General features: G+C 42.4%; 1 protein-coding gene across 1 annotated transcript in view; it reads left to right on the forward strand.

Annotated features, from left to right (window-relative positions):
• Nucleotides 1–402: 402 nt before the first annotated feature.
• The window catches only part of WWC3 (WWC family member 3), a 214,728-nt gene continuing 200,768 nt past the window's right edge, over nucleotides 403–14,362 (forward strand). Inside the window, exon 1 of the mRNA XM_056558881.1 lies at nucleotides 403–1,082. Within this exon, the coding sequence (XP_056414856.1) occupies nucleotides 859–1,082 (224 nt within the window). The 5' untranslated portion in view covers nucleotides 403–858. The remainder of the gene's footprint in view (nucleotides 1,083–14,362) is intronic.

Genomic DNA, 14,362 nt, shown 5'->3' on the forward strand with positions numbered 1-14,362 from the left:
AAAGTATTCATATACCAAGTTCTCCTTTAATATTCTGGTTGGCATCTGTTGATCTTTGGGGAAACAAAGCAAATGTTGTTTTCCGTATTGAGCAGTTATATTTGGAGCGGCGCTTTAGGTCGAACAAACGCGAATAGTTCTGGAATTCCTGCCACAAATAAACATCTCTTTTTATAATGTTGGTGAAGTTGTATAACTTTCATTGGTAATGTGTCGCCGTTTCTGAATCGCAGCTTATTACAAACATGACTGGCAGCAGCACAAGTAAATCTTAGAGGGATTGCCTCCGGAGTGCTCCATAGTGCCTGCATTACTTTAGCTAAAATTGGAGCTTTGAGACTGGAAACACAGCTCAGGAAGCTGAGGGAGGGAACCAGAAACAAGGGGAGGTGGCTGCTCTGGGCTGTGAGGAATGAGGCGACTGTGAGAGCAGACATGGATGAACAAGAACCTGAGCTCTGAGCTCTCAGTTTGGCCACTTGGCCGGACTAGAAATGAATTATTCTACCTCTCAGATGTTTGGAAGAAGGCGCTTGGCACAACCCTAGATAAACCAAAGACAAAGCTGAGGATCCCTGCAAGAAAAGTGTTGAGCCTGGCTTTCAGGAGAACCCAGGGACAAGGAGGAAGACTAAAAAAGCTGCTTTTTGTGTATTTATATTGTTGTACTTTGCTTGACTAGGATGGTCACACTTAAGATGGGACAGAAAAGACTTGGGCTCTCTGCAAATCTTGGGATCAGCTCTGTGTAAGCAGCAAGACAGCAGCAGGGAAGAAGACAGAGGTCCCGGGACAGCAGGAGGAAAGGGGGGTCAGCAAGCAGAGAAAGAGACTGCTGTGTGACTGCCTGTCCCTGCAATGCCCTGGCTGAGTGGTGGCAGGAGGAGAAGGCAACAGCAGTCACAGCAGCAGCATCACCATCAACAGCAGCAATGTCCATCTCAGTGCCCACTGCCTGGCATGAGGGAAAGTTCAGAGCTGCCTTTACCAGCTGGCTGGGAGGAGGCAAGGGACTATGATGGCAGGGTATTTTATATCGATCACAACACCAGACAGACCTCATGGATAGACCCAAGAGACAGGTAAACACTGCCATAACTTATGTGTTGCTATTCAGTGTCCATTTCTGTGCTTGCCCAAATAGGCCTGGCCACTGCCATGTTAATTGTTTTACTTTTTGGCTCCTGGCATCATATGGGAGGCCATGTATACGTTGGAATGTATAAGATACCCAGGCGGTATTCCAGTAGAATCACATATGCAACAATGGGAACTGGAAATGTTTGTATTACTCTGGGAAGGTAGAGAAGTTCTTCCTGGGTTGTTTGTAAATGTTATATGTCCTTAATAATAATATGTAGCAGCAGAGAACAGGCTGGAAGTATTTAGAGCTGAAGAGAAGTTGGCCATATACAGTATCTGGGAAACAATCCTATTGTCACCACAAAAAAGTCCCCATCCTCTGTCTGGTCAATCAATAGATTCTGGAATGGTTGAATTAGGATTCAGGCTGTAGCCACTTGAGCAGATAGCGTCCATTAGTAAAGGGGTTGTCCAGGATTAGAAAAAAGTATGAATGATAAAAACTGGTATTGCCGGTCATTCTCAATCGAGTCAAGTCATGGACAAGAATGGCCTCATTTCTTACCCTGGACAACCCCCTTATTAGACATTATCATTACCATCAGTGGCCAGAAAATGTTATTTCTTGGGCTGTATGTCTTGTGGCCTGGTGCACATTGTGGTTACACGACAAGGCTCTTGTGTACTTTTTATGTAGACTCTATCCATTTGTTGATACTGTAAAGATACTTGTAGAACATATATATACTGCTGTGTTATTATTATTTGTTTTTAACAATGTCGCTATTCATACTCATGTATTTCTTTATTCTGTTTTGAGTAAGTTTTTATAGCATAAAGATTGAAGGGTCATGATACCATGAATTGAATATCGACAGCCGTAGCCATTCCATAGAAACCCTCTCTGAACTAAGGGGCCTGTGCTAACCAATCAGAATTCAGTGATAAAATCGAGTGTGGACTGTGATTGGATGCTAATGGCCGATTATCAAAAGTGTGATAACTGATGGGGGGCTTCCACGATAAAGGGGGCTTCCTGCATCAAAAGGAGAGAAGCAGCTGACTCTTCTATAGAAACCAATCAGAGTTTAGCTTTCACTTTATAGACTGCACTCAAAAACAAAATTAATCGTGGGCCCTGATTGGTTGCTATGAATAGCAAGAACTTTCAGTTTTGATATGTGATGCCCTAAGTGGTTTATAGCTGCTACCGAATACTTATCTGTATATTTGTAGTATCATTCAGTTTATAGGGTTTAAAGAATGGGACCACCTTGCAGCCAACTGTTTTATTGCTAAGATATTAAAGTAGTGTAGATAGTCGTCATTAGAAATTGCTTGCGTTTTGTCATCGGCTCCTATGAAATGCTATGGATCTCCATAGTAACAGACAACAAACAAACCCTGTGTAGTCTGAACCTGCTGACATACTACCTTCCCACAGTAAGAAAGTCTTAAAGACTTGCTTTATTTTACATTTTAAATGCATAAAAACTTGGTAGGGAAGGTGGAAATATCCTGCAAGTATATGTCAACTTAAAGTAAAGTGCATTTAAAGGGGGTTAAAGCTATATTGTTGCTTTTAACTTTTTACCACCTGATCCTCCTAGCTTTTTTTTTTTTTTTACATTTTAAGGTACCATTCTAGGTTCTTGTTTCTCTGAGCCAGAAACTTTATTTCTAAGACTACCTTGTGGCCCACTAAATGTACAGTGAAATATATCCAATATATCCATAGTTATCTTTGTTCACAACTATAAAGCACCATGTTTCAGTGCAATTTTGGGTGGTCTTCTTATAGAGGATTCACTGTACTCATCAACACTGGCATCACATACATGGGCAGGTCAAAACTGTATCTCACAGCATGGTACCGTATATACTCGAGTATAAGCCGACCCGAATATAAGCCGAGGCCCCTAATTTCACCCCAAAAACCCAGGAAAAGTTATTGACTCGACTATAAGCCTAGGGTGGGAAATACATCATCCCCCCCTGTCATCATCCAGACCCCAGTCATCTTTCCCCCCCCCCCCCCTTCATCATCACCGCCTGTCAATCCCTTCATCAGTGGTTTTCAACCTGCGGACCTCCAGAGGTTTCTAAACTACAACTCCCAGCATGCCCGGACAGCCATCGGCTGTCCGGGCATGCTGGGAGTTGTAGTTTAGAAACCTCTGGAGGTCCGCAGGTTGAAGACCACTGCGGCCTTCGTCATCATCCAGACCCCCCCTCCCCACCGGACGGTCCCTGCAGCATAGATGGCCAATGGCTGTCCGGGCATGTTGGGAGTTGTAGTTTTGCAACATCTGGAGGTCCGCAGGTTGAAGACCACTGAGAAGGGATTGACAGGCGGAGAGTTCACTCGAGTATAAGCCGAGGGGGACGTTTTCAGCACGAAAAATCATGCTGAACAACTCGGTTATACTCGAGTATATACGGTACATACACAATGTACTATAAGAAACAGCGCTTGAGCTTGTCATTGTTTATGAAGTCATTGGGGGGTGGAAACTAGTAGGAAGGGTAACATTAGTTGGATTGGAAATGATGGATTGGTAGGGAAATTTTGGGATAAATTACGTGATAAAATATAGTCCTACAAAATCCCTTTAATCATCATCATAGGGTAGTGGTGCCCAAGCACAGTTTCCAGGAACCATCTAATATTTTGAGGCTTGATCAGGGCTTCACAGCAACAAGAAGACCTATACGTTGTACTAATGGGAAGGCAGAATGATGTTTAAAGGTGCTTTGTAGAGATGAGCGAACTTACAGTAAATTCGATTTGTCACGAACTTCTCGGCTCGGCAGTTGATGACTTTTTCTGCATAAATTAGTTCAGCTTTCAGGTGCTAGGAGACTCTTTCCTAGGAATGTATCTACCTTTTCCAGCCCATCGGAGCACCGGAATGCTGAACTAATTTACGCAGTATAAGTCATCAACTGCCGAGCCGAGAAGTTTGTGACGAATCGAATTTACTGTAAGTTTGCTCATCTCTAGTGCTTTGTAAAAGAGAAGACATATCTGAGCCAAATTATGACCTCAGACAAGACTTACAATGGTTTACTTGCCCTGACCCCAAACTGGAATGGCATTATGGGTTCCCTAGGAATGAAAACATTTTCATAAGTTCTCCTGTAATAAGGTTGGGAATCACTGCTCTAAGGTTGGGTTTGCTTAGCTGTCCTGCCTTGATGTGCATGTGTGTTATATTGTGTTAGACCACTTTAGGCTCTATTCAAATTTCATTTTTCGTTGTCGTCCAAAGTATATGAGAATATAAGTCTCTGCTGTATAAGAGTTTTGCTGTAAGGCTGCTGTTTCTTTAATTTTTTACTTTAGTGTATTATAGAACAAGAAAGCCTGTGATAGTATTCTACTGAAAACCAATCCATTTTCCTCTGGAACCGATTTAAAAGGGTATTCCAACTGAAAACACTTCATCAATATAGGGGATGTGTTCAAGTCTGACCACTGGGATTCCCAGCAATTTAGAGAACAGGGACCCGAATCTCATCTCAGAATAAAGCAGTGGGTTGTTTATGTATGCCTAATTGTCCTTAAAGGGGTACTCCGGTGAAAACCTTTTTTCTTTTAAATCAACTGGTGGCAGAAAGTTAAACATATTTGTAAATTACTTCTATTAAATAAATCTTAATCCTTCCAGTACTTATTAGCTGCTGAATGCTACAGAGGAAATTCCTTTCTTTCTGGAACACTGATGGCATCACGACCACAGTGCTCTCTGCTGACATCTCTGTCCATTTTAGCAACCATGCATAGCAGATGTATGCTAAGGGCAGCATGGTGGCTCAGTGGTTAGCACTGCTGCCTTGCAGTGCTGGGGCCTTGGGTTCAAATCCCATTAAGGGCAACAATAAATAAAGAGTTGTTATTATTATAATGACATCAGCAAAGAGCACTGTGCTCGTGATGTCATCAGAGAGAATTCCAAAAAGCAAATCATTTCCTCCGTAGTATTCAGCAGCTAATAAGTACAGGAAGGATTAAGATTTTTTAATAGAAGTCATTTACAAATCTGTTTAACTTTCTGGCACCAGTTGATTTAAAAGAAAAAAGGTTTTCAAGATCACAGGGAGTCTGACCACTAAGACACTTTTCCCTTATCCAATTGATTTAATATCAGTTTAAAGGGGTACTCTGGTGGAATTTTTTTTTTTAAATCAACTGGTACCAGAAAGTTAAACAGATTTGTAAATTACTTCTATTTAAAAATCTTAATCTTTACAGTACTTCTCAGCTGCTGTATACTACAGAGGAAGTTCTTTTCTTTTTGAATTTATTTTCTGTCTGACCACAGTGCTCTCTGCTGACACCTCTGTCCGTGTCAGGAACTGTCCAGAGTAGGAGCAAATCCCCAGAGCAAACTTATCCTGCTCTGGACAGTTCCTGACACAAACAGAGGTGTCAAGAGACCACTGTGATCGGTCTCCTGTTGGAGTTAGTGTTGGTGAAAGTGGGAGGTCACATTTCTCCCTCCCACACAGCAGTCACCCTACCCATTGCAGCACAGCTGAGCTCCCTTCCATGTGTGATGTGCCTAAAACTACAATTCCTTGCAGCCCTGTGAAGAATGATCTCCGCTCCACCCATTGAAGCAGACAGGCTCCTTTTCAACATCTGACTAATGATGTAATGTGTCGGGCCGCACTGCAACCTGGGAAAAGCCTGAGACAACACTCATTTTGTATTCTGCTAAAAATGAACATCGGGGCAAAAATCACATAAGAATTGTGAGGCCAGCCATCAAACACAGACACAGACACTGTATAATTAACTACACTAACTTTACAGCCCCTGTAGCACAGTCAAATAAAATAAAAAATCCTGGAATACACCTTAAACTGCAAAAGAGTTGGAGCTATGCTAATTTGATTCAAAGGGGAAGATTGTTGCCATTTAGGGAGCATTTTGGGAAGAGGAAAAAATACTCTTTAGCACTTAAGCACTTTTAGTACCAGACGGCAGATGACCAAATATTGAATTGACAGTTTTTTTTTATTTTAATAATTTTTTTTATATTAAAGGAGTACTCCGGTGGTTAATTTTTTTGACTATATGGCATCTTCTTTGTAAGTTTTTTTTTTTTGCAATATACATGTGTTATATGTTTTGGCAGCATGTGTGTGTTTTCTTACCTGTTTGTTGGGCAGGAAGTTCTGTAGTTCAGAGGGTTTTCTTTTACTGTTGTCCACAGCTGCCATGTTCTGAGCCTGCTGTAGACAAGATGTCCTAGCTTTTTTTTTCTCTGTCTGCATGAGAGAAATAAGCCCTGCCCCCTCATCTCCACCCTCCAGGAGGTCTGTATGAGAAGCCTGAGTACACAGCTCCTCCCCTCCCCCTGCTCTGTCTTCTGAGGACGCAGGTCTGCACAGGAGAAGCCTGAGTACACAGCTCCTCACCTCCCCTCCCCCTGCTCTGTCTTCTGAGGACGCAGGTCTGCACAGGAGAAGACAGAGAAGATAAGAGGAGGATCTGAAGGGGAGGATAACAAAGTGCACGGGCTGGGGATGTACAGACTGCAGAGGAATAAATCTCATACATGCTGAATGACACATGCTGGGAGTTGTAGTCCCTGTTATGTGTGTGTATGCTAGTGTTTACAAACCAGTGTACCTCCAGCTGTTGTAAAACTACAACTCCTAGCATGCCCAAAGACTGTCAGGGCATGCTGAGAGTTGTAGTTTTGCAACACCTGGAGGCACCCTGGTTGGGAAACACTGGTGTATGCCCTATAGAGGTGTGGTGAACTACAACCCCCAGGAGACTACAGAGGCAGCATGCTGGTGTTATACTGAGGACTCCTGAATGACACATGCTGGGAGTTGTAGTCCCTTTTGTGTGTGTATGCCAGTGTATCCCAACCAGGGCTGATTATATAAGTGTGCTGTGTATAAGGGGGCCAACCCGGGAAAATAGTGGGATGGGTAAAGGGCTGAACAAACAAACAAAAAAAAAGGAGCCGCCCCAAACCAGCAAGGCATGTGGCATGCTGGGATTTGTAGTTTTCAGCACAGCAAGAAACAGGAAATAGAAGCAAAGATAGGAAAACAAAGTGGGGGATAAAAAGACAACAAAGCACGGAAATAGAGTAGGCTAAACAAAACAAATAGGGTAAGTCAAAAACAGAAAAACACGTTGACCACAGGAGTACCCCTTTAAGTTACATTAAAAGATTGGGGGAGATTCAGTAATTCTGTATAATATTTAGACAGCGTAAACTTAAACCAAGCAGTCTGAGAATGTGCCAGATTTATCACAGTCTCACATTGGCTCACATTGTATGATAAATATGATGTATGTTGCTAGACACGTTGGAGGCTTTTCTCTGCATTTACACTACCTAATAGTTGGCCCAATTTTGGAGTATAGTGTTACAGTTTTAGCCCCATTCCCATTTTGCCAAGCCATGCCCCTATCATCTCAGTCATTCTTACCCCAAAAATGTTTAAAACATAGTAAATCAATAGAACACAAAAAATCAACAGAATATATAAAAATATTAGTCTTTGAATGCAGTGACACTAGAATAATTTTTTTAACAAAAGCAGCAAAACCTGTCCATATTTGATGTCGCCATAATCATACCATTCCCTAGAATAAAAGTAACTTGTTAAGATGCAAAAACCGATACAAAGACGGGCACCATCTGACACCATATAGGTATGTACTGGGTACAAACAGTTGCTAAAACATGATACAAAGGAACTAAAGAAAAAAGCCAGCAACCAAAAAGATGCACACTATGAGTAAAAAATGTAGGACTGTACAAATAACTTTATTGATGACACATATTGCCGCTACCAAAAAAGGAGAGTATACAACCAATTAAAAACATTTAAAACCATATCATACTGGCGGAGGGATGTAGTCCTTCTACGCCCCCCACACACAAAGGGAAACAAATAACCCCTGACGACAAATGGAAGCAGTCCCAAACCACAATACACAAATCAAATTAGGAAATATGGGTTACTATAGCAAATAAATAGTATAAATATCCACAATAACAAAGAATAAATACCCCCTATAAATGATGCCAATTCTAGACCAATAGTGTAAAAAGTGCAAAGGTGTAAATAAATATAAGTACTGAATAATACTAGTCTGTGTCTGTAAAGTAGTTACCGCTCAGGAACCCAAATATGTAGCTGTGAATGTCGGGACTGCCTACATCCCTGTGTGGGGGAGAAAAGACCCCACGCGTTCCGCCTCCTCCTTCCTCAGAACTCCTTAGTCCTTTGTAAGATGCAAAAACCCTGACAGAATTGTGTTTTTTACATTCCACCAAGGAAGAGTTATTAAAAGATAAAAAGCATATATATATATATATATATATATATATATATATATATATTGCCACTGAAACATACACTTATCCGACAAAAAGAAACTCCACATAGATCTACACTCAGGGCTCAAGTCCCGCAGGAACGTGTGGGAACTGAGTTCCTGCACTTTTTCCACAGCAGGGATATTGTTCCCATTAGCAGGACCAGCCCTTGAATGGGAAACTTGGGTGAGTTACCACACTTTTTTTCCCCCAGGACTTGACCACTGTCTACACTGACTTAAATTGTATGGCTTCTAAAGTGACAATACAAACATAAAGAAAAACCAAACAAAAAACTAACACTTGGTCCTTAAAGGGGTACTCCGCCCCTAGACATCTTATCCCCTATCCAAAGGATAGGGGATAAGATGTCAGATCGCCGGGGTCCCGCTGCTGGGGACCCCCTGGATCTACCATGCAGCACCCACCTGACAGCTCCCATAGACTTGCATTGAGGGGCGGGGTGTGACGTCACACGGAGGCGGAGTCGTGATGTCGTGATCTTCCGTCACGGTGGTCGAGATGGACTCAGCCTGAGGACCTCCAACGGTTCCGGTAGCCGCTACAGGTGGGTGCTGCATGGTAGATCCAGGGGGTCCCCAGCAGCGAGACCCCGGCGATCTGACATCTTATCCCCTATCCTTTGGATAGGGGATAAGATGTCTAGGGGCGGAGTACCCCTTTAAATTGGTTGTGGGCTGAACTAGTTAACTAATGTTCCCAGGCTGTTTAATAAAAAGGAAAAAAGCTTTTTGCTCCCTCGTAGCCTCTTGTATTGAGGCCAGTCTCACCCTCTGCAGCACTTCAGGGAACTACATACACTATGTCTCCTCACCACTCTGCAAATCACTGACTGTGGCGGACTTCGCTGCAGCCATTGATTGGCTAATAGGTGTGTCACAATGCGTCTGCAGCTCCATGAAGTCCTGTGGTGCCAATACCAGAGGCTACGAGGGAGTCAGGAAGGTGAGTAGAAGCTTTTTTATTTTTTTATGTAGCCTAGGCTCATAGGTTAAATAAAATTTGGCTGTCCAGGTATGGTGAAAGTTGTAGGTTTGCAACAGCTGGAGGCTCACAGGTTAGGAAACACTGCTATATGGTAACAAAATATGTGCAAACTCTGTACAGACTTATCCTGCAGTCATTTTGGCATCCATTTTATTTTAATTTTTTTAGCTTGCCATGTTGGGCTATTTTTACAGTACATTCTTAATGCCATTATACTGTATACGAAAAAGCGTAAACAGTTAAAATGTATACCCCTTTTTTTTATGATGTTACCTAGATATATCTTGGAGCATATTCTCTTGGATGGACTCTGCCTAGAAGTATGTTCACATGTGTGGTTGTTTAGAGAGTTCCCTGCACGGGTTTTATGCTGCAGATGATTTTCTGCAGCTGGTTTTCCACAGTGGAAAATCCCTAGCAGACTATGTTGACTTCAATTTTCAGCTGCAGAAAATTCTTCCACGACTAAACATTCACTCATGTGAACATACCCTTAGGCTGGGTTCACACGGGTGAAAATGTGTGAAATGTCAAATTCCGCACATTTGAATTATCCGGCGGGTGCTAGGACCTCTTAAGAATGTGCCATCTTATAGAGGGCAATGCATTTCCAAGTGAAATCCGCATATTCTTTCTGTGGACACCAGAATCAGGATTTTCCGCTGTGTGCACAATGCAGCAGAATCCCATTGAAATCAATGGGACTCTGCTGCAGCGTAATGTCTGTGCAGAATTCACATTCTATCGTGTGAACATGGCCTTAATAAGAAGTATAGGACATATGGAAGGGAGTGTCCTGGATTGAAGCTCTGAAAAACTCTGTTCTGTAAATTATAGGATGATTGAATCTAATCATTTAGCACTCACTTAAAGGGGTACTCCGGTGAAAACCTTTTTTCTTTTAAATCAACTGGTGGCAGAAAGTTAAACATATTTGTAAATTACTTCTATAAAAAAAAATCTTAATCCTTCCAGTACTTATTAGCTGCTGAATGCTACAGAGGAAATTTCTTTCTTTTTGGAACACTGATGACATCATGAGCACAGTGCTCTCTGCTGACATCTCTGTCCATTTTTAGAAACCATGCATAGCAGATGTATGGTAAGGGTAGCATGGTGGCTCAGTGGTTAGCACTGCTGCCTTGCAGTGCTGGGGACTTGGGTTCAAATCCCACTACGGACAACAATAAATAAAGCGTTATTATTATAATAACATCAGCAGAGAGAACTGTGCTCGTGATGTCATCAGAGAGCATTCCAAAAAGAAAAGAATTTCCTCTGTAGTATTCAGCATCTAATAAGTACAGGAAGGATTAAGATTTTTTAATGGAAGTAATTTACAAATATGTTTAACTTTCTGGCACCAGTTGATTTAAAAGAAAAAAGGTTTTCACCGGAGTACCCCTTTAATTTATTTATAATACTGTATGTTCATTTTCTATTGTTGTTTTGTTTATTAAGGTATAAATGATATCTCTTAAAGATCTAATTCTTCCTCCCTTTCCCCTCTTCTTCTCAGATGTATCAGTTCAGCATTTTGCTTTGTGGAGGTGCCCCAAGGAATTTAGCTATTTTTTCCTATTCTGCTTCCTCCACCCTTCCTTTTTCTTCTTTCTTTGATATCATTGGTTAGAGACAGAGAAAAAAAACCTATATAGTACTACAGAGCGGATATCATGAAGTCATTGTTATTTGTTTTGATTTGTTCTAGAAATGTCTTCAGTTGTCCCATTCTAATTCTGGCTTGCAGATATCATCCTGCAGAAACAACCCCATTTAGATGCAGGAAAGGATGAGTCTGCCTCGTGTAAACATACCCTAATGTCGCATGTAAAAACCTGGAAAATGACATTTGTAATCAGATTGGTGGCCATAGGCAACACTTACACAATGGAGCAAATTTACTCCGGCAAATGTGCCAAAATTCTAGTGCAATTGGTGCAAAATAAAAAAAACAAAAAAATTCTGTTTTATACATTTTTCACAAGAAACTTCCCAACACTAAGCTTCCCTTCCAAACACTGTGTGGTTTATTGTAAAGAGGTGTGTCTTAGTAAAAAGGAGGCGTGGCTTACGTGTCTAAGGCAGACTGTACAAGTAGAGTGCTGACAAGCAGCAGAAGTCCTCTGACCACCGTATTAACTGATCATTGCTCTGTGGGGGGTGAAATGAAAGCCCCCAAACCCGTGGACACCTGTCATTTTTATCTTTTCAATGCTGTGATCGGCTGCTGGCGTAACTTACCAGGTATTAACTGCACTCAACTCGCGAGTGTGCTTCATACACACAGAGCATTTACAGGGTGTACATGCATGTCATGCATTAAGGGGTTAAAGTGGACCTTAAAGGGGCACTCCACCCCTAGACATCGTATCCCCTATCCAATGGAAAGGGGATAAGATGTCTGATCGCAGGGGTCCCACCGCTGGGGACTCCCGTGATGTCTCCTGCTGGATCCCCGTACATCAGCAGCCTGGAGGTATGTTTTCTCCGTGGCTAATGACAGGTGATACAGGGGACAGGCTATCGTGACATCACAGCCCCGCCACCTTGTGATGTCCCGCCCCATCAATGCAAGTCAATGGAAGGGGCGTGGTGGCCATCATGCCCCCTCCCATAGGCTTGCATTGAGGGGGCGGGGCGTGACCGTGACGTCACAATACCCCATTCCCTATATCGCCCGTCATTAGCCACAGAGCAAACATAGCTTCAGGCTGCTGATGTACGGTGGTGCAGCAGGAGAGGACCCCCGTGACCAGACATAAGATCTCTAGGGGCGGAGTACCCCTTTAAAGCTGTATAGGGTTTTTGACCCTGGATCCATACATAAATTTCATTAGTTAATTAACCAAGATACCATAGTTTAAAAGGTATGTAAAATAGGCTTTGGAGCCATGCTCCCTGCCCCCCCTCTCCCCGCCCCCTCAGCTTATAGATTAAAAAGGAAAGGAAGGTTTACAGTACAGCCTAGTGGTTGTCAATCAGGTAGAGGAGGTGACCTGTGCACAGAGGGAGTGACTAAATGATGAGGGGGTAAGGGGCTCCCAAACCTAATTTGCATATATTTTTTAAAGGGACTCTCTCATCAATCAGATTTTACCATATATAACGCATGGCAGCATGATATATATATATATAGTAAACTCTTCTTCCTCACCATCCCCGGGAGATGTTTCATCCTGCAGGGATGGTTAGGATATGAAGTTAGAAAGTGTTCCATGCTGGCCCAGTAAGTAGTCCTCTGGGTGGGGAGCTATACTCACCTAGTCCCATCTTCTCTGGCTGTAATCACGCCCCACATGTGATTGACAGCCTGGCCATGTCATCACTCTGCTCTATCTGTGATGAGGACTATCAATCATGGCGAGGGGGGGAAGATTACAGCCAGAGCAGCAGGACTACTGGGCTGGCAGGGAACACTATCTAACTTTTTATCCTCACCATCTTTGCTGACAGGAACGTCTCCTGGATAAGGAAGAAAATTTTACAATATATGACATGTTGATGGGGTTCTGTAATGTTCGGGGCCCTGATATCACTAAAGCTCTGCGCACTGAGCACTTCCTGGGCCCTGGAGCTGTCAGCAGTTTTGATGGTTTGCAATTGCAATATTGTTTGTTGTTTGCATTCTTTAATGCCATGCTTTTTTTTATATATTGGATTTACCTGTATAGGGAAATTGCAGCATGTCTTGACACAACTCACAATTATACAATTCCGATGTAACAAAAATGCTACTTCTTAAATCCCATTTCATTGGTAGGAAATATCTTTAAGAATTAAAATTCAAGCATTTGTATGCATTAAAACATCAGGGGGAACTTATCAAGGGTGGTGCAGGTGAGTGTCTTTTTACCCCATTAATTTGTGTGGTGTAAACTGTGTATGTGCACCAAATGTATTACATGGTGCAGGGCATGTAATAAAATATGGTGGCAGTACACATTTTTTACTTCAATACTCCACTTTGTATGGTGCTTCCTTTGCCACTTTTTGTTCGAAATTTTAACCCGTGCAACAAATGTGCGACTTTTCAAAAATGCCTTTCACTGTCAGTAACGGAATCAAGGTCTGGGCTGGTGTAGATTTGCGACAAATTGAGGGCTTTGCGACAAATTGTGTGATAAATCTCACATAATACACCCTGTTCCATTTTCAAGCAATATGGGGAAGAAAAAGGATCTCTCTGCTGCCGAAAAGAGTGAAATAGTTCAATGCCTTGGACAAGGTATGAAAACATATTTCATGAACACTTAAAGGGGTATTCCAGGCAAAAACTTTTTTATATATATCAACTGGCTCCAGAAAGTTAAACAGATTTGTAAATTACTTCTATTAAAAAATCTTAATCCTTTCAGTACTTATGAGCTTCTGAAGTTAAGGTTGTTCTTTTCTGTCTAAGTGCTCTCTGATGATGCCTGTCTCGGGAAACGCCCAGTTTAGAAGAAGTTTGCTATGGGGATTTGCTTCTAAACTGGGTGTTTCCCGAGACAGGTGTCATCAGAGAGGACTTAGACAGAAAATAACAACCTTAACTTCAGAAGCTCATAAGTACTGAAAGGATTAAGATTTTTTAATAGAAGTAATTTACAAATCTGTTTAAAGGGGTTCTTCTGTGCTTACACATCTTATCCCCTATCCAAAGGATAGGTGATAAGATGCCTGATCGCGGGAGTCCCGCTGCTGGGGACCCCCGGAATCATGCACGCGGCACCCCATTTGTAATCAGTCCCCGGAGTGTGTTCGCTGATTACCGACGACCACAAGGCCGGCAGAGTGTGATGTCACGCCTCCGCCCCCGTGTGATGTCACACTCTGCCCCTCAATGCAAGCCTATGGGAGGGGGCATGACAGCAATCACGCCCCCTCCCATACACTTGCATTGAGGGGCGGAGCGTGACGTCACACGGGGG

The sequence above is a fragment of the Hyla sarda genome, chromosome 2, assembly GCF_029499605.1.
Source record: "Hyla sarda isolate aHylSar1 chromosome 2, aHylSar1.hap1, whole genome shotgun sequence".
Classification (NCBI taxonomy): Eukaryota; Metazoa; Chordata; class Amphibia; order Anura; family Hylidae; genus Hyla; species Hyla sarda.